The 19494-nt window shown below is 38.0% G+C and overlaps 1 protein-coding gene across 1 annotated transcript in view; it reads right to left on the bottom strand.

The window, feature by feature from the left end:
- Positions 1-19494, bottom strand: part of exoc4 (exocyst complex component 4) — a 118573-nt gene that overhangs the window by 12460 nt on the left and 86619 nt on the right. The window contains exons 14-17 of the mRNA XM_041977070.1: positions 17501-17637; positions 16588-16743; positions 14347-14525; positions 1702-1846 (exon numbers count right to left, since the gene is read on the bottom strand). Of these exons, the coding sequence (XP_041833004.1) occupies positions 1702-1846; positions 14347-14525; positions 16588-16743; positions 17501-17637 (617 nt within the window). The remainder of the gene's footprint in view (positions 1-1701; positions 1847-14346; positions 14526-16587; positions 16744-17500; positions 17638-19494) is intronic.

Below are 19494 nucleotides of genomic sequence, written 5' to 3'. Positions count from 1 at the left end.
TACAGAATACAGCTTGAAACTTCTGATTTGAAGCATACCGCTTTAATGGTAACACAAATGGAGGCAGTGAAATGGCGTGGATGCATGGCTTTCAGTGGCACCAGGTCACTAATATTTATTGATGATGTGGCAGAAAACTGAAGCAGCCGGGGATTGTAGGGAAGCAGGGATATATTCTCTCCTCAGATGCAACCAAATGCAGCAAAGTTGGTGCAGTATAGATGATCAATGACCCAAAATGATCTATGAATGCTTACCAGGAGTTATTGAACGTAAAAAAGTGGAATATTCAGCAATGGCTAAGACAGTCACATTATTTTAACCTGACTGAGGCAGATTTCACTTAAAGGCAAAAAAAAAAAATGCATGAACGAAAACGATCTTAAAACAGCTGCAGTATATGCTTCAACCCACAGGATCCAGGATTTAGACCACAATTGCAAGCAAAGGATCTCTGGGAAAAAACATTAAAAATGCAAAGTGTTTTTTTTTTTTTATTCTTTTCCATTTCTTGATTATGTTTAAACTTCTAAAGAGAAAGTTTGGATGTGAACACCACAGATGAAAGAACCTGCACTTCAACTGAATACTCACTACCTGACGGTAACTTTCATGTGTTTTTTTAGTGGTTAAATAGCCAAAAAATAAGCCAATATCTGGGTATTTCTAGGCCTAAATGTAAATGTTTCTGTGTTCACTTTAAAACGTCCATATCTGAGGTTCTTTAGGTCCATAAGAGATGAATGTCTGTCTAGACTTAAAAAGTCAATACTTTTTATAATTCCATAATCACAGTGCCCAGAGCATATGGGTATAAAATGATATGGGTGAAAGTCTGTTCCCTCTAAGGCAAAGCCAACAACCACCATATATTCAATCCCTCCATCCCACACCCCTCTCTCTCTCCTTTCTCTATTCAATCATTTCTCCTACTTAGCTCCTGTAGATGCTTTCTTTAACTCCCACCACCACTTTAACCTCACTCATCTCTCTTCTATCTCTTCCTCCTTCCCCTCCTTCTTTTCTTCCTCATGGCTTCATTTAGCTGGTACCACTATCAGGGGAAATTGGCTAGATGGGGAGAGTCAATGGAGTGTAGCATATAGCTAGACATCAGCCTCAGGGAGGGTTTTCTACTGAAATCATCAACAATATTGCATAAGCTACACAATGGTCTACTGGGAGGCATGGAAAATGCTGGAGAGGAATGATGGAGGACTATTAGTGGTTGCAGGAGTGAAAAAGTATATGGTGTGGTAAATTAACTTAGATATTGACATTCAAAACACACACTGAAGACAGTGCATACACTTCTCTACTTGCACATTTAGGGCGTTGGTGTGATGCCGTCCATTCTCTTTGTTCATCAGATATAATGTCATGTCCTCTAGGCTGATATATAGTATCTAGTTCTAGGGTTCTTTAAATGTTTACTAACTTTTTGTGGAGGATAGTGTGAGTCAAATGCAATACATAGATTACTGGCAGCACTGCTTTATGTAATGCATCAGGTCACATCCACACCATGACAGGTATACGAATAAAAATGTAGATAAGTAAAGGCTCATCATCCTGTGAGACTGGTTGTTTAGCTGCATGTCACACAGTGAAGCAGAATGGTGGCATTATACTAAAACTGCCTATGAGAATAATATTTAACAACCTTAAAAACATACATGATAGTCAATTTGTCTTACATACCTGACCTCCAGGTGCAATACAAGGAGACAACGGTCAGCAACGTCCTGGAAACCTCGAGACAAGTCGTTCAGAGTCTGGAGAATCTGTTCTCTGCTACGTTCACTCTCACCAAGAACCTGGCTGTCTGATGAGCATGGAGAAGCAGCTGGGTGGATATAAATGACAAGGAAACACAAATAGCACCATTAAGAAACTCAATTATATTAATATTATGTCTCATGAGACCATTTTTGTGTGTGTGTGCGAGGACAGACACTGTGCTTTCTCCTTGGTTATATGCTTGTGTTCTACTTAATAATGACACAAGATAAATATAAATGAAAGCAGGTCATTTGGAGAATATTAAAAGAAAACTATTAGTTCAACTTCACACAATTCCTGAGTCCTTCAGCATGTTCTTGCACTTTCTTCTCACCATTTGTGCTGAGGCAGCAGGAGCATGTGTCACTGCGCAGCATTGTAAGCCACACAAAAGACTTGACTGTGCGTGTGCTAAAGAGAGCCAGAGAGCATGATGAGTGTATATAAATTCAGCTCAGTGTAGATCAATGGCCATAAATTAACAAGGGGAGGAAAAGGAGAGAAATTGGCCCCGTCACTCATATGTAAGTCTATTTGGCCAATGAGGCGTGTGTGTGTGTGTATGTGTATGTGTACAAGGAGTGACTTTTGAGCAGGGGAATGCAGGGGTCCACGATCGATGTGCCGCAGTCAAAGCCAGCTCCCCTACTTATTCTTCCTGCCCTTCCGAAGGTCACACATGCATGGAAACAGCTACGCATCCATGTGCATGCACACACACATAAACACACAAGTAAGGTCAGAGCAGCAGTAAACCACTGTAAGCCTAAACTAACCTGGTGATCTGCTATAAGTCTTCTGAAAAATATCCCCAAAATAGGAAGTGGAATGCAGGAAGCTACTATTTAGCTGCAAAGGCTTTCCATTAGTTCATCCTAAGTGCTGAAACATGAATTCCTATAGTAATTAGAGGAATTTTTTGGATTGCAGTCTAATTTTGCAGCTAAAACTCAGATTTAGATAAACTAGAGCCTTTAAACTAACTGCTTAATTAAACTCCACAAAAAAGGAAATAGACTTTATAATAAGGTAAGAGTTATTTCCAAGAAGCCTTGTTACAACAAAGAAATAAAGCAAATACGAATTTCCTTACTTTAAAATACCTAAATAATCTAAAATAACAAGAAAAGAAAAAAAAAGCCTAAAGTTAAAGTGAAAACTTGAAATTGCATCAATACCAAATTCCTTTTTTTCTAAGGGGTATTAAAGACTAACAAATTTGCATATCTTTTGCATTAATCTGTATGGTTTGCAGGATTTTAAATCATTAAACGTATTAATTCAAAGTAAATGTGTATTGCATTGCTTTGTCAGTAATTCCTTATATACATAAAATTACATTTTGAGTGTGCTGAATGTTCCCTGGTCCTTATTTTAGTTACTTTCAATCAATCTCTCTGATAAAGATTAGAGACCACGGGTCCTTGGAAAACAGCAGTGACATATTCGCTCTGGGTTTCCAATCAACAAAGCAAACATAGCTAGAGGTTGTGATGTGACACAAGTGACAGATGCTCTTACTGGCTGTGTATCTGACTCACAGAGATAAAGGAAGGAATTATTTTTCTCATTAAACAGGAGCGAATGATGTGTTTGGCTGTGTACATAGAAGTGTCAAATATACTGTATGTATGAAATTACAGTCAGTGAAAATGAAAGTATGACTTCGGTACAACCGAGGTTAATAAGAAGAAAAGTACCTGGTTTTTAACAGGTTTTAAGATTAAGCAAATCAATGTCCCAATAAAAGCAGGTGTTTTAGGCTGCTCTGGAGCTTTCTGGTGGGTTTCCAAGGAGGAAAGACATCATCAATGTACTTAGAGAAGCAACTGTTGCTGCCAGTCAATATGCAAATGTGTAATTAGATCATTTCCATGTTATTTGGAGTTAATTATTCTACAGTAAGAAAGATTATTTACAAATAAAAGATGCATTCCAGATGTCTGCAAATCCTCCCAGGAGTGGATATCCCAGCAATTTTACTTTAAAGTTCAATACTGTGCTGTGTGAACCAGTATGACACGTTTGTAAAGGTTACCAAAAGTAAAAGAGCAGATAGCAGCAACAATGTTTTCTAGAAAGATGGGGCCAAAATGGAAATGTCTGGTCATGATGTACAGCAGTCATTCAATCAACCATGAACTCCTCTATATTCCAAAGTATTATAGGCCATTTGCCTGACAGCTAAATATTGGCTAAAAGTTGGCCATACAGCAGGACAATTATACAAAAAGTCTAAGAGCTGCAGTGGTCCAGACAAAATTCAGACTTTACTCTGATTAAAATACTGTTGTGGGACCTTAAGAGAACTGTGCATAAACAAATACAAACCAATGAATTTAAGCAAAACTGTAAAGAAGACTGGACCAAAATTAATAATGGCATTACACAGAAAAAGGTTTCTTAAAACCTTGCTGCTAAAGGTAGTTCATCAAGCTTATGAACCATGGTGTGTACTTAGTTATGCACACACTGCTTCTGAATTTTGGCTTAACTTTTGTTGCATAAAGAATGACAGACTGTAACATGAAATGTGTTATTCTTCATCTGTGGTTGGATTTACCAAACTGGAAGTTTGCTGTTCTCAGTCTGGGGAGCACATGTGGTTTTCCAAAAATCAAGACTTTGCAATGATTTTTGCATTATTACATCCTGCAGAAAGAGGGTGTCCTTTCTTTTCCATGTGAATGTACCTGTCATTTATCTGTCATCCTCTTGATCTTAAACCTCTTGATCATGTGTATATGCTGTGTGTGGGAGGACATTGCTGTGCACAGTCATTTGACAGAATGCTAAGTCTCAAAGACATGCATGGATTTAAACTAAAGCTAATTTGCAATATAAAATAGTTTTTGCCAGACCTCTACAGATTGATGGATTTGGCACATTTTCTGGGCTACTGCTTTAAACTCAGTTTTATTATCTCAGTTTATTATCGCTTTATTTTATTTATCTCAGTTTTACAAAAAAAGAAAAAACTGATAGAAAACTACATACAATACAATACAAATACAATTCTTTGTATACAGAAAATACAAAGAAAGGAAATAAAAAACAATAATAATAATAATATAATGCATTATTATCTTTCATTTTTATAATTTTCTTTTGTATTGTTTTTTCTTTTATTCATTGAAAATAATTCATTTAACTTTTTACAAAGAATTTTACAAAGAATAATCTAAATATAAAAGCTCTTATAATCCAGTTTATTGTCGCTGCAATAAAAACAATAAAAATCTTGAGAGGTAAACTAAGATGAGATTAAATCAGAGGATAAGTCTAACATTACATGTACAATTGTGCAATAACATTTAAATGATATGGACACTAGAGACTGCCAATAACACAGGCTAAAACATGGGTCAGATCAGACCTTTCAGCTGGTAATAAAAGTATTAATCCAGCTGAACAAGTGACAAAGGTAACAAACCAGATTGGTCTCTACAAAGATTTATCTAGGGAACGAGGCACTGCAACATTAATTGACTTAATTTAATTGTATTTAGCGGAAGCTCTTTACCGGTCCCAGTCATCTTATCAGATCAATTAGAGCAGAGGTCCCCAACCCTGGTCCTCAAGGCCCAATATCCTGAAGATCTTAGATGTCTCCCTGCTGCAACACACCTGATTCAAATTAAATGGTTCTGTGACAAGCTCTGCACAAATCTGCTAATGAGCCATTCATTTGAATCAGGTGTGCTGCAACAGGGAGACATCGAAGACCTGCAGGATAGTGGGCCTTGAGGACCAGGGTTGGGGACCACTGAATTAGAGACTCAAAACAAAACATTGAGACACAACGTGGCAAAAATGGTTATAAAAAAGACCTGTCAAATCATATAGCTTAAGAAAAATGGTCTAGAGCAGAGATCCCCAACCCTGGTCCTCAAGGCCCACTATCCTGCAGGTCTTAGACGATTCAAATTAATGGCTCATTAGCAGACTTGTGCAGAGCTTGTCAGAGAGCCATTTAACTTGGTGTGCTGCAGCAGGGAGACATCTAAGACCTGCAGGACAGTGGGCCTTGATGACCAGGGTCGGGGACCTCTGATCTAGAGGGTAAAAGGAGGCTTGAGCAAACTAAATCATTCAGTTTTCAGTTCTGTTACATGTTCATCAAATAAAACGAGAACAACACTGAAACAGTCTGTAAGTACAATAACTACCTCGCCTATAATCAGTGTGCCTCATTTCTCTTTTGTCTTTTGCAAATTGTCCATCTTTAGTCTGAGAAACACATGATTTAGCATTATTTGGGTGGAAGATACTCTGTTCTATAAATCATTTATTAATATTTGTTGGAAGCAAAAGAGGTAACATCCTCATCAAGTGTTAGCTGTAGATGGCAGTTTACTGGCTGAATACAAAGACACGCAATAGTTATTTTGGGATTTGATAACTTAAAAAAAACACCTGAGAAGAGACTAATTTGTCACACGTGTAGTTAAGTATTTAGCTCTCAATATGCCTCTTTCCCCGTCTAAACTTGTGGTTGTATGTGACAGAGATTTGTTCAACATGCACTGCCCCTGGGAGAATTTTCCCCCATCAAGTGTCATTGTACATGCACATGGGCGTATGCATGAAGGTGGCTGGAAGGCCTGTTTCCTCTCATGTGCATTACTGTGGCACACACAGCTGGGGGTCTCCCTAGGGGGTGTCCATGAGACGGGCACACACCGACACACAAGTAAAGACACACTTGGATTCCTGCTGTTATAAGCCTGCGCTGCTTTGATGATGCAAGGGAGTCGTCGCAGCATGGGGGCCACCATTAGAGTCGGGGACAGACGGGCGAAAGGAGACGACTCATTGGTCCAGACTGACAACTTTCTTTTTTTTTCTCTCTCTCTTTCTGCAGCCATTTTTCTTTCTTTTTCTTCTATTCAAATCACACCCATTTCTTATTTATAAGTTCTCTGCGTGTGCAAGATTACATTTGAGGATATATATGTGCACATCTTGTTTCTATTTACGCAACTATGTGCAAGCATGCAAGCATGCATGCATTTATGCGTGTGCTCTGTGCTTATCCAATTATTTTCAAAGCTCATTTAAGGGAAACGTCTGTTTCTTACCATCTGCAGTGGATGAGGCTAGGAGCCATTAAGGGAGAAGCTCACTGATGGAATCTTAACACAATCATACAGCATGCAGGTGTATAAAGAAAGGAATGGTTCAGGTTAACATGACTAATCTTACTCTCCATGTCAGCAAGGCCTTGAATAATACCATAAGAAGAATCTTTAAAACAATATATGGTAATAAATCTTGCAGATGCTAAACATACAGACACATACAGAACCCCTCAAGATTAATATTAGGTGTACTTATTAATTCTGGACTATCTTTCAGTGGTGCCCAGTGGTTAATGTTTATATAAATAATTTTACTGAATATTCATAGTTTTCTATTATTAATAATGACCATTCATTCTCTGTATCGCAGCGAGGGCTGCATGGTGGTGTGGTGGTTAGCGTCGCAGCCTCACAGCAAGAAGGTCCCTGGTTCGAATCTCGTCGGGGGGTTCGAACCAGTTTGCATGTTCTCCCTGTGTATGCGTGGGTTCTCTCTGGCTACTCAGGCTTTAAATTCTCTCTAGGAATGAGTGCAAGTGTGAATGGTTGTTTGTCCCTATGTGTTGGCCTTGCGTTGGACTGGATGTACCTCTCACCTGTTAATGCTGGGATAGGCTCCAGCTTACCCATCACTAATAATGAATAATCCTTTGAACAAAAGTAAGAATGGAACAGAAAATAGAGAAAAATAAACAAAGTCTCTTGCAGGAGTTGAGTAATTGATGTTTTATAAATGACTGAGTAAGTGAGAAAGAGAGAGATATTAATTATTTTACTGCCTTTAGTGGCAGATGAACATCTGTAATTGAATCATGTAGGGAAAAGAATTACACACACACACACACACACACACACACACACACACACACACACACACACACACACACACACACACACACACACACACACACACACACACACACACACACACACAGGTGTCTCTAGATGATAAAGAACCAGAACATGAAGCCTTGAATTTTAAGCCGAGATAGTAACAATGTATGAAATCATCGCCCACTTTAAACTTGTTCCTTAGCCCTCTGCACTGAATATGAATGTGATCTTAGTAAACTTCTCTTGTTAAACAGAGAAAATAGAAATAGAAAAAAATGCTGCTTAAGGGGAAAGACCTGCACTCGTTATAGTGAGTCATTGCTAAGCTACTGAGATGAGAAAAACCTCTTGGCATAGGGAGACCAAATGATTACTGCCTAGAAACTCTGCAAGCTAAATTGGAGGCTGGTATCCACGCCTACTTAATGATGGTCAAGCCTCTAATATAAAAAGCACACTTGTGTGCACATGCTCACCAAGTGTTACTGGGCAAAGAAAAATTCTGCAATGACAAACAGTCCACTACACTTATCCATCACTTTGTGTAGATATTGCTTGTGCAGGTCATTGTGCATTAAACAAATATCCAACAAGCCATTCAGACAGCAGGGCAAATATAATCTCAAAACTAATCCAAACATAAACACAGAGTCCACAAGAAAAAATGAAATAAGAAAAATAGAAGAATAAACGGCTGTCAGGCTGAAGTTGTCCCGAAGGTGATTGGTGTAGTTGCGTAAATATTGCCAGAGTGAATTAGAAGTCCAGTGCTGAAATCAAATGGGTGAGGAGACCCTCTTCTGCTGCTCCTTGAAGTCTTTATGCAATACAACTGATCTATCACTGTGAAAGCTGTAAGGAATTTAAAGCAACCACATATACGTGATAGTTCCATGTTAATTTCCATATTCCAGAGCAATCTGTGGGTCTTCCAGCTGAAGAAAGAGATCAGACCAAATACCCAACCAACAGACCCCTTTCCACTTTAATAAAAAGAAAAACAACATCATTCACACTGCTTGTATCAAAGAAAGAAGTTAAAGGAAAGCGAAGTAAAAGAAGGAAGAATGACAGAAAGACACACCAGGAAAAAATGAAGCAAGAAAGTAAGAAGAAGGAATGGAAAGAAAAGGCCAAAAAAGGGAGAGGAAAATGACTTGTTCATACCTGACTGCTTCTGTAATATAAAATCCAATTTGGAGAGGCATAGACGTGAGGTGTGCTAGAGGGGTGGGGGGTTGGAGGATGAGATAAGGTGCAGCCTTTTTTTTTTTTGCTGTACCCTAGTCCCATCTTACACAGCAAACGGCTATGTACACACACATACACGCACACACACACTGCACCCATACCGACGCTCATGTAGTCCGTCATCAGCTTGCCAAACACTAAATAATGAACAATACGGAGGCTGTCCCAGCATGATAAGTGACTGCCCTATCCTTCCCATTACTGCCACCCGCCGGAATTAATGATAATTATGTCACGTCCCTTCCCGTACTTTTATTGAATTCTTATCTCTGAATAGACGAAGAAAGCTAGCGTCGGAGTGAGAGGAAAGGGAAGAGTTTAAAAAGAGATACTGCAGTGACAAAGTCAAACCCAAATAAGAATATTTTGCATTAATTACTTCATTTCTGAGAGAAAAGTTGTGATATGCTGCTGCGAAATAGTCCAAGTTCAATGAGCAATCAGAGGTCTAAAGCCAGAGAGTTGTGACAATGGCTGATAAAGGTTGAAACCCTCTCTATTCCTGTCAGGTGCACAATTTGCCGCAGCTCTTAAAGAGGACGTAGATACTGCGGTGAACACACCTAGGTTTCTGCAGATACTGTAACACATTCACTACAGAGGTCAGTGCTGTGTGACAGTAAAAACCACATAGACTTTATGCTAAAATGTTGTGACAATGCTGTCAAAACTCAGTCCAGGTGCCAAATTCAAAAAGCAGTATGGATGCCAACTGTATAAATGGCCTTAATCCAAAATAAACATAACAGCGCTCTGAGATATGAGCTCTTTTTCTTAAGATGTTTTAAGCACATGTGGGACAAGACAGCCTGTGTGAGCGTCTGGAAACAGTAAAGCAACCATGGTGGAATCCGGTACAAAATCCTTTTATATATTTAAATATAAACTGGAACAAGGGACTTGCACTATATCATTGTGGGGCAGCTCAGCCTCCTCCAGCAGTCTCAAAAATTTACAAACTGGCAGCTTTTATTTCCTCCACTACTGCTGAGGCTAAACTACTTACTTCAACAGAGGTGTTTTTCCATGCCCTAAAATCTTATTTTGGAATCAAAGATATCTACAACCTTTTTTACTCAAAGAGTTCCATGAACATATATTGTACCCTGAAACTAAACCCATTTTACAACACCTAAAACCTAAACACCCTGGAAAGAACATTAGTTAGACAGTACACACATCATTTCACATCTTACATTTACTGCCTCCAACCATGAAAACTTTACTAACGCCTCTCTTTTCACAGGTATCTGGAAAATAGAATCACATGTACCATTACACAGTTCAATACATATCAATAAATAATAAAACATTTTTAAATTAATGTGCAAATGTGCCTGAACAAACTGCTATACAATAACTTATAATATGCTACTTTTTACCGCATCATCTTGTCAAAAATATTAGCATATAACTCATCAAACTCTAAAAATGACATTCAAATATGTCAAGTATAAACTGGTGTGAACAAACACATTGAATAAAAGAGAAAATGAAGTCTGGAATTTGTCTGTATTTTAGGGATAAGTTATATAATTTAAATTTACCATACATGTATATGTGCTGTATGTCAGTGGCGATGTGTCAAAAGCCAAACAGGTTGCAAACTACTGCTTCATTCTTTGACATTTCAGTGTATTAAAAATAGTTTATAATCTAAAATTTATAACATATATATTTTAAATAATATATCAAGAAACTAAAGCCGTAGAGGAAATGCAGCGTAATAGAAAGTGCATTTCTATTTTAAAGGTAGTGGGATGAATGCATGAATTGGTTGCCATAATCATAAAACAAGGTTAAAATGATTTTTACTTTGTGAATCAGAACACTATTATGCTCTTAAAAGACCATTAGAGAAAAGTAAAATTATAGCCATGAGAAAATCTGTAACTGGCATTAAAGAAGACCAAAAAATGTGCCAAGTAAACATTCGCAATGATGCCACCATGGCCAGTATGGACTGTTAACACATGGCAGGTTGGATTCTTGCTGTCGAATGCAAATTCTGACTCAACCATCTGCAGAGACAGAAATCAAGGTTTCTAAGATTACACTCCATTTTCTTCCAGTCTTCCACATTATTCTGTGTCCCTTGCAAAATTAAAGTGCTTTGAGAATTGCAGTTTGCTTGATTCATTTTGTTTGTCACCCAATTCTGAGTCAACATCAGAGGCAATAACATATAAAATTATCAGGAGATCAGTGGCTTTGAAAATATCTCAACCATTCAGTCTGAAAATATCAATTATACAACCTTCAAAATCACGGAGAGTGTAAATCACCTGCAAGGACAAGTGGCTAATCTGATCTTATCACTATTTCTATGCACATTTTTCCATATCATACCATATAAAGCTGAATGTGAGATGGATTTTTATTATTCTGAGGCCATATTATTTCTGTAATGAGGCAGGATTAATGATTAATACCGCTTATTAAAATGTGCAGAATTCTTTATTAACTCATGTAAAAGAGGCCTAAAACATATTTGACTCAAATTTAAAAAGCAATCAATTGTAAAATACCTTTCTGACACATTTGACACTCATTTAACAGCAAACACCTTTGTTGTAAACGGTTAACAGTGTCACAACCGCAGGCAGGATGATTTTAAATTGCAGAAGAAAATCAAAATCGAAATCAATTGGTAGAAACTTTAGTGAATCAGAGGTACAGAAGCTAATCTGCAGGTTGATTTGTATGCAGACTAATGCTTTATCACATGTAAATAAATATTCTTGCCAAGGCAGCAAAGGCCTCACAGATGACTGAATAACAACCTGGACACATTTCAAACCTGACATAAATTCAAATGACAGCATGAAGGACTGAGGGCACTGCTTCAGTGCAGGCTGATCATGAAGCTGACAGATCCCATAGATAGAAGGCTCATAGCAGTTCATGGTTTAAAATACCACACGCATGTGGAAGTTTGTGCACGTAAAACTGGAGAAGTGCACCTCATTTTTGACTGCACACCTTTTCCATGCCTGACATGCACCCGGAATTACTATGCATATTTTTTTTTTTAGGTTTTAAATCACCTTTTAAGTTTTTATGACCTTGTTACTAAGCAGATATAACTTTTTCTCCTACTGCTTATATGTTATGACCAGAATTTTAAGAGAAAATGTTGAATTAGATTAACTGAATTTACTTCCTCCCTCACACTATAGGAGATCTGAGATTGCCATCTTGTCTGCACCAGCAGGAAAACACCTGATGGCAGAAATTCACTATCAGATATTAGAAAGAAGGCAGCGTCACACAGCTTTGACATTCATCCTGCAGACTCGTTACCTTTTAACTAATAAATCCTGAAATTGTCATAAATATTTGATTTTATTATATACATATTTAAGTTGAGATTTACAAGAAATGTTTTAACTGCTTCTGTATAAAGAGAATACTGCTGTTAAAAGCAGATTATCTCTTTTTAAATAAGTGCTGTTAAACCACAGATTTTTGCACTTTTGTCCATTTAAAGGTACTTAATATAATGTTTTCAATAAGCTAATTCAATCAAACCAGTTCAATCATTATTCATTATTGAATTTTGAGCTTAAGAATGTGAATAATCATAATTAAACATTTTCATCATTGCCCAGCACTAATTACAACCAAACCAGACTTAAGAAACTAAACTTTTACATGTGTGTTTTAGTTTTTATAAGATTATGTAAAATGTTAAATGAAATTTAAGGTTTTGCAGATTTTGGTTGTGTATTTTTATAATTTTTGGTTCACGTACTTTTTTTGCCATGTGCACCAGTGCTCCTTTGTTGCTAACCCCTTGACACCTGTTGTTGCAAATGTATGAAATAGCACTTCTGGTTTTTGTTTATTTTATTTCTTTTTCTATCAGATTAATCTATTTGATTAATTTATTTGCTTTAATTATGTATTAATTTTTTATATTATTTATGTATATTTATTAATTGTTATTAGCTTATTTAATATTTAATTGCATTTTGTTTCATTCCAGTATTTTTATTTTTTTTCTAAGGGATTAGAAAGAAGACTTGTAATATTGATCATAGAATATTTCCAAAAAGTCTGGAAGACTATTTCCTGTTTTGTGCTGCATATTTATTACAATTACTCTAAAACTATTGTATTTGCAAGGACACTGAGGGACATCTTTCTGTACTAAAGCTATTTATTAGTTCCTTATAGCAATATTAGTTGCCTAATAACAGAACACATACATAATCCTCTTAGAAAAATAACTGTCTTAACTACATAATGTTATTAAATTTAATTAATAATGGCAAAGGAAAATTTAAAAATAAAAGGCCCAGCCCAGAATTACGCTTATTGCATGAGTCTCGGGACGTTCAAATTGAGAGTCCCACAGTTTAATTAACTTTCAAACAACCAGGTGGTGCAGAATTTTTCATATCTGGAGGAATTCATGAGAGGAATTCATCTAAAAAAATAATTGAGTATAATTTAAATATAATTTCAAATAGTAATCAGCATATTGTCCAATTTTTCACATTCATAACAACCAAATTTGGTCAAGAACTAAGGTAGTTACAGATGAAAGACTCATCTAAGTCTATGCAGGGTAAAGGGGAAGGTTAATTCACTGTGGTGCATATCTTATCGGAGCATGTGTGTCTCACATCTGGCGGTGTCTGCAGTGCTAACTTGCTGAATGCTATTATATGATGTTATTAAAAAAGAAAATTGAATTGAAGAGGAACGTTACAAGATCTTTAAATTACATTTTTATAGGGTAAAAACATTATTGTAATTGTAAGTGATGAGCAACATCAACATAAAACTACATTATTAAATGGAAATGCACACACAGCGCCCACGTTTTACTCAGTAACTAATGATACAAAAGTGATGACTGAGCAGGGAAGGTCTGAAATACTTTTTAGAGTCCTGATTAGGGTAGGCATTTGTGCACACACGTACAGATGCAGAACCGAGGATAATAGGTGTGTGTGTGCGCATAAAGTGCTCTTTGACAACTCCAGTGGAGAAGGTAATGAGTGTGTGATAATACACTCAAACAAGAACTTAATGAGGCACAGGTAAGAGGTGTTGCTACAGAAGCACTGAACAATACAGATGAGTTAAATCTCACAAAACCATCCAGAAACTGGCTTTTAAATGCAGCATATATATAAAAACACAAAAAGAAAAGACGTTGGCAAATGTTTTAAAGGCAGAACTCTTGTCTAACAGAAAATATAGCCAAAAGAGGGATAAACAGGAACAGGTGTCTATGTTGGTGTGTTTGATGTCGCTGGAAAAAATAGTGCAAATAAATGTATGTCTGTCACAAATGTGACATGCTGTGTTGTGTTCCAGTAAGAATCCTGTTATAGTGGGGTAATAAATATTAGCACAGACTTTCAATTACTCTGCTTTTACTTACTGGAGGCTTGAGGCAGGTTGGTGAAGAATGTCTTCAGGCGACCGGCAAGCCACTCCATGCTCTCATGAAGGTTGGCCAGAGCCTTCAGGTCACTGACGTCACGAAGGATCTCATTCTGAGGGATTAACTTGTCTCCCAGGTTCCCAGTTAGCACTTCGGACTCTTTTGCAAAAGCAGCCCTGAATGATGAAGGGTTTGTGTGGTTAGAATGACACACAACATGTGATCACTGATAACTGATTAAAATTTTCTATCAAAACAGGTAATATGAGAAGCAAAGGCATAATGACATAGCTTAGAGATACGAGGTTTTAAAGACCCTTTAATTGACCTACAATATTCAGATTCTTCACAGGTATTTTGCTTCCCAGTTCGACTTGGAACGTCTTGTTTGTAGAGAAAGTGAGTGGCTTACAAAAAAGCCATAAAAGCAGACAATTTCTCAAAGTTGTTACAATGAATTGCTGAAAGGAAGGGAAGTACATACACCATATTTATCTTGAAATTTATAATAATTACATGCTCATGTGCTCACGGATTTGATGCTGAATGATTGCGTCGACCTTTGCAATGGCACACAGGGAAGCAAAGTAATAGGGATACGAGGTTTATAACAAAATGAATGCAAAGAAAGGAGAGGGAAATACAGGAACACAAAAATTACTTGAAAAAGAAAGAATTTAGTCAGCTGACGTAGGAGTTCTTACTCGTCAGCTCATTTGATGGTGGAAGAGAAAAAAACAACAGGTGAAAGAATGTTTAGAAGAGAAACAAAAGAGGGGCAAATGTATGCAATTATGGAAGGATACGTTGCTTTTAAGATGAAAAAAAAAAGATGGAGCAGATGAGGAAGTTGAATATCTAAAGATCAACAGGATGGTGCTGAAACCACATGGCACATGGACTGGCATCCAACACTCAACAGGATGTCAATGAGAGCAAAATGCTTTGAATAACAGATGGGTAAATAAAAAAAGTAAAGAAAAAAACACATACACAGACAAAAGCATGTGTAGCTTAATAATGAGGCTTTATTAAAACACCAGGTTGAGAGTTGTGCAGCAGCTTATCCCTGTTTCATGGTGATGAGAACATCTTTTTCTCTCAAATCAAGCAGTCTTATGCTCTTCCTCTTGCTATCTCTGTACTTTCTGCATGTGTGTGTGTGTGTCTAAAAACAATAAATAAATAGAAAAAAAGAGCGCGAGAGAGAGAGAAACAGTGCCCACAGCAAATTGACTTTCTTTGGCCACGTAACCAATTTATTTATTTACTTTCTCTTCCGCTTCGATGAGCTTCAGTGTTCCCCGAAGAGGGTGCACATTCAAAGGCAATTTCGATAAGACCGACCTCCTCCATACACCTCCTCCCACCCCACCTCCATTTCCATCTGCTCTCCTCATACTTTCCTATTTCATTCTTCCCTCATTTCCTCGCTTCCGTAAGATAAAGCAAGTTTTAAAGAGCAATCATTTCTTCCTTCATAGGCTCTCCTTGGTCAACAAGAGAGGGTTGCATAATGAAAACAGGAGGGAGGGATGATGCGTTTGTAAATATGTGAGTCATGACTGCTATGTGTAAGACTGTCTAACTTGTGCAAATATTGGTGTGCAGGTGCTGGACTGTGATTGGTTCAACCTCCAGCAGCTTACAGAGGATTGGCTCCTGGAGAACAGATCACCTATAAAGACCTGAGATGATGGCAGAAGAGCCACCTGTGCCCCTGTCCTCTACCAGCCAGTTTGCAACACATGAGATGCTCAATGTAGCCTAACGCATTGTTAGCCTGGAGTTTGAAGGGATGGGCTGCCATTTTCTTTTAATTCGTTTTTACCTCTTTTTTTCTAGAGAGGTACGTTATTGTATTTTCTTTTATATAGATTGCTACAGCTTACTACATTTCATTTAGATATTTACATATAATTTTGTTTTGATATTTTGGCACTGGCCCATCCCCAAGTTATTTTAAACTATATTTAACCTTCATGATTACATACAAACTCTAAGAACATTTTTCCACTTTTTAATCTTGATGTGTCCATGGCTGCTTAAGACCTAAAGAACATGGATTATTTTCATGTTGTGTCTTGGTCACCCCTAGACAGGGCACAATATGCAAATATGTACTTCAAATTTGTTTGAATTACTGCCCTAAAAAACTGATAAATTAAGTAAATGTGTAATTGAATGAGCGTAGGCACTTATGCATGCAGTGTGCCTCCATTTGTGAACTGTGTTTACCTTGTGAAGTCCTCCTCATCCTCCCTCTTTTGCCGGGCCTGTCTAGGTTGGGCCATATTTGCCCAGTTTGGAAGGGACTGGAGCAAACGACTGATGTCCTCATCTTTAGACCAGGAAGCACTAATGGTCAGCTTTTCCTCACACTGGACTATACCCCTGAGAACGCACACAACAATCCAGACATGTTTTAACAAGTCATCATATGTAGACATGTAGACCTTAAAGACATTTTACCTGAAATCAGACTGGGTAATGCTAATGATCTACCTGACTAGTAGCTTTACTTAGGTTATTAAACATGTGATTTCCAAGCATCTATACTGATATATATAGATATAAAACAAGGAGAACTACAGAAGAATTTAGGTATGCTTTTGCTTTACTTGCATGTCCCTGGGTTGTACAACCTGCTTGGTTCTCCAGTTAGCATGATACTAATGCTCTGTACACAACACAGGAACACTGCAGGGATGCACATGCACATATGGATACAGACTCGGCAAGGCCATTAGAGACTCCTCCATGTTCAAATGCACACAGCAACACAAATATGCACAGTGCATAAACAAACACACACCCCCACACACACACATATACATTCTGGAAGCCTGTGCTGTTCTTGTCTTTATTGCTCAAAGGTCCCAGTGAGACTGAGGGTGACCTGTGACACAGTCCAGATGGACTCCCAGCAGTCTGTCAGTCCTACCTTGCATCTCCTGTCCCCTTTCTTTCATCCTTCTGTATTCTCTAGCCTTCCGTTTACCTGGCCAGGTGTTAGCTGGTCCCAGGGCAGCACATATGGACAGCACTTTAGCCAAAATGTATGTGCATGTGTGTTTTAAAGAGCAATAACAGCTACATTAAGGGAAAAATGTAATAGTAATGAGGCAGCATTTCCTTTCCTTTCTTTTACCTGTAGGCTGTGTTGCAGATTTCCTTGTATTCTTTGAGTTTGTCGCAGACCATCTCAAGAAACTGGTTAGAGTAGGCACTCAGGTCCTGCATCAGGCTCATTAGGTCCTGGATCGACTTCTCCACAACCACAGTGCTCTAATTAGAGGTGGGAAAGAATCAGAGTTATGATGATTGACTGGGTGTGTTTTTAAGACATCAACATTTTTACTTCAACTTTAAGAAAACAAAAAATGTATAAAACACAGAAAGAAAAGGGTGGACTAGATTTTACACTGGTGTCAGGTCAGATCCAGTCTGTTGACATGCTGGTGTAATGGGATGGGTCCAACTTCTCTACATGTCACCTGCGGCTGGACTGATGACTACTGCTGGGGAACTTGTCAGAAGTCTTAACGCTATTAGACAAATGGGTGATTCTTTGTGTGTGAGTGAATCAGCGTGAGTGCACATTTTTGCGTGTTTGGAACTTCTGTGCTGTGTGTGTTCTCAGGCTTAGAGTGAGTGTGTGCGCATTTGTCACGGTGCGCCCATCACCAGAAGCCACGGCAGGGCTGTGACAGCAGCCATTACAGATTAGCCACTCCTGTGTGACTAATAGCTGGCCCGGGAACAGCAGAGCAGCTTCATATCCCCAAACAAGCTCCGCATATACACAGCGAGCAAACTTTTCAAAACACACACCTTTGAGCAATTCAAAAGCTGTTAAATGAGGTTACAGCTCAAAATCTTCCAGTTTGCTTGTTCCTAGAACTTAACCAATCTATCCTACAAGTCCAATAACTGTGATAACTTACTTTTAGTCTAGTGATAGCACTGCTGCACTAACACTGGAAATGGCTTTAACTGCACCAGCAACACAATGCAGGGCATTCCTATACATCTACACATGAGAATATGATCTTTAATTTCTTCTTGGCTCCCTCCTCTACCGAGTGGAGTTCCACTTTTTAGCTGGGAAAGGGAAAACTGAATGGGTTTCTGGGAGATTAATTCAACTGAAATGACCTGGAGTACTTGTTGGTGGAGACCGCTGCAGGGGTAAAAGGTGTTGATTTTTAATCCCAACCAAAAGCAAAAAGAAAATACAGCAGTGCAAACAAGCAGATGATCTAAACCAGATTCAGCATTTGTGCACACGTTTCAATATGTGCCCACCTGTAAAAAAAAGTTCATAAATCTTCTAAAAGCAGAACTACCATGTATTAATTTTTTGTACAGTATATCATCTCTATTATTCTGGCATTAATAATACATCTTAAAGTACTTCCATTTTATTCAAAGCTATTAACTAGTAGCAAAAACTAAGTAGCTACGGAGGCTGTAGGGGGCAGTGGTGCCTTTAATTGACCCTCCAAAAATATGGAGGCACCCCTGATGTTATACAGTGATATTAATATTAATAGCTCATTCATTCTATCACAAGAAGGAAAGAATGTGCACACACAAACATACACACACCAGCCATTCCACTGAGGGATGTAATGATCCATAGCTGTGCCCATACATATGGACTGCTCACCAAGCCCTAGTCTATGCCAAGGGAGCAGCCTTTACTGCCCATGCCTGACTCTCTGTCATCCTGCCAGGGTGGGAGGAATCACACAGACCCTTCAGGGGGACTGGCTGTTAGTGAAGTCAATGAGGCAGCTATCACAAGCAAAGCAAATGCTAAAAAAAATTAATAAAAAGATGCTTTATAAAATGTATATTTTCATATATTTCTATAATAATTGGATTCAGAAGAGAAAAAAGGAGATATCCCTTCTTCGGGAATTAGTTTAATTTCTAGAAGTATCTCAGATGTTACTGGACCTGGAAAGACCTCATACAGCCATGTAAGTTTCCTGTCTGCTGCTTTAGATCTAAAACAGCTGCTGAGTCTTGTCACTTAAATCTCTGCCGGGTCAGATGCAATATGCAAAGTTTCCAGTTCCGTTCAAGCACATTAAAACTTCTTTGAAACAGACAAAAATGAGATTCATTTTTTTTAAT

This window comes from Melanotaenia boesemani, chromosome 23 (assembly GCF_017639745.1).
Source record: "Melanotaenia boesemani isolate fMelBoe1 chromosome 23, fMelBoe1.pri, whole genome shotgun sequence".
NCBI classification, from domain to species: Eukaryota; Metazoa; Chordata; class Actinopteri; order Atheriniformes; family Melanotaeniidae; genus Melanotaenia; species Melanotaenia boesemani.
Note: the sequence above shows the minus strand (reverse complement) of the source record. Positions and strands in the feature narration are given on the sequence as shown.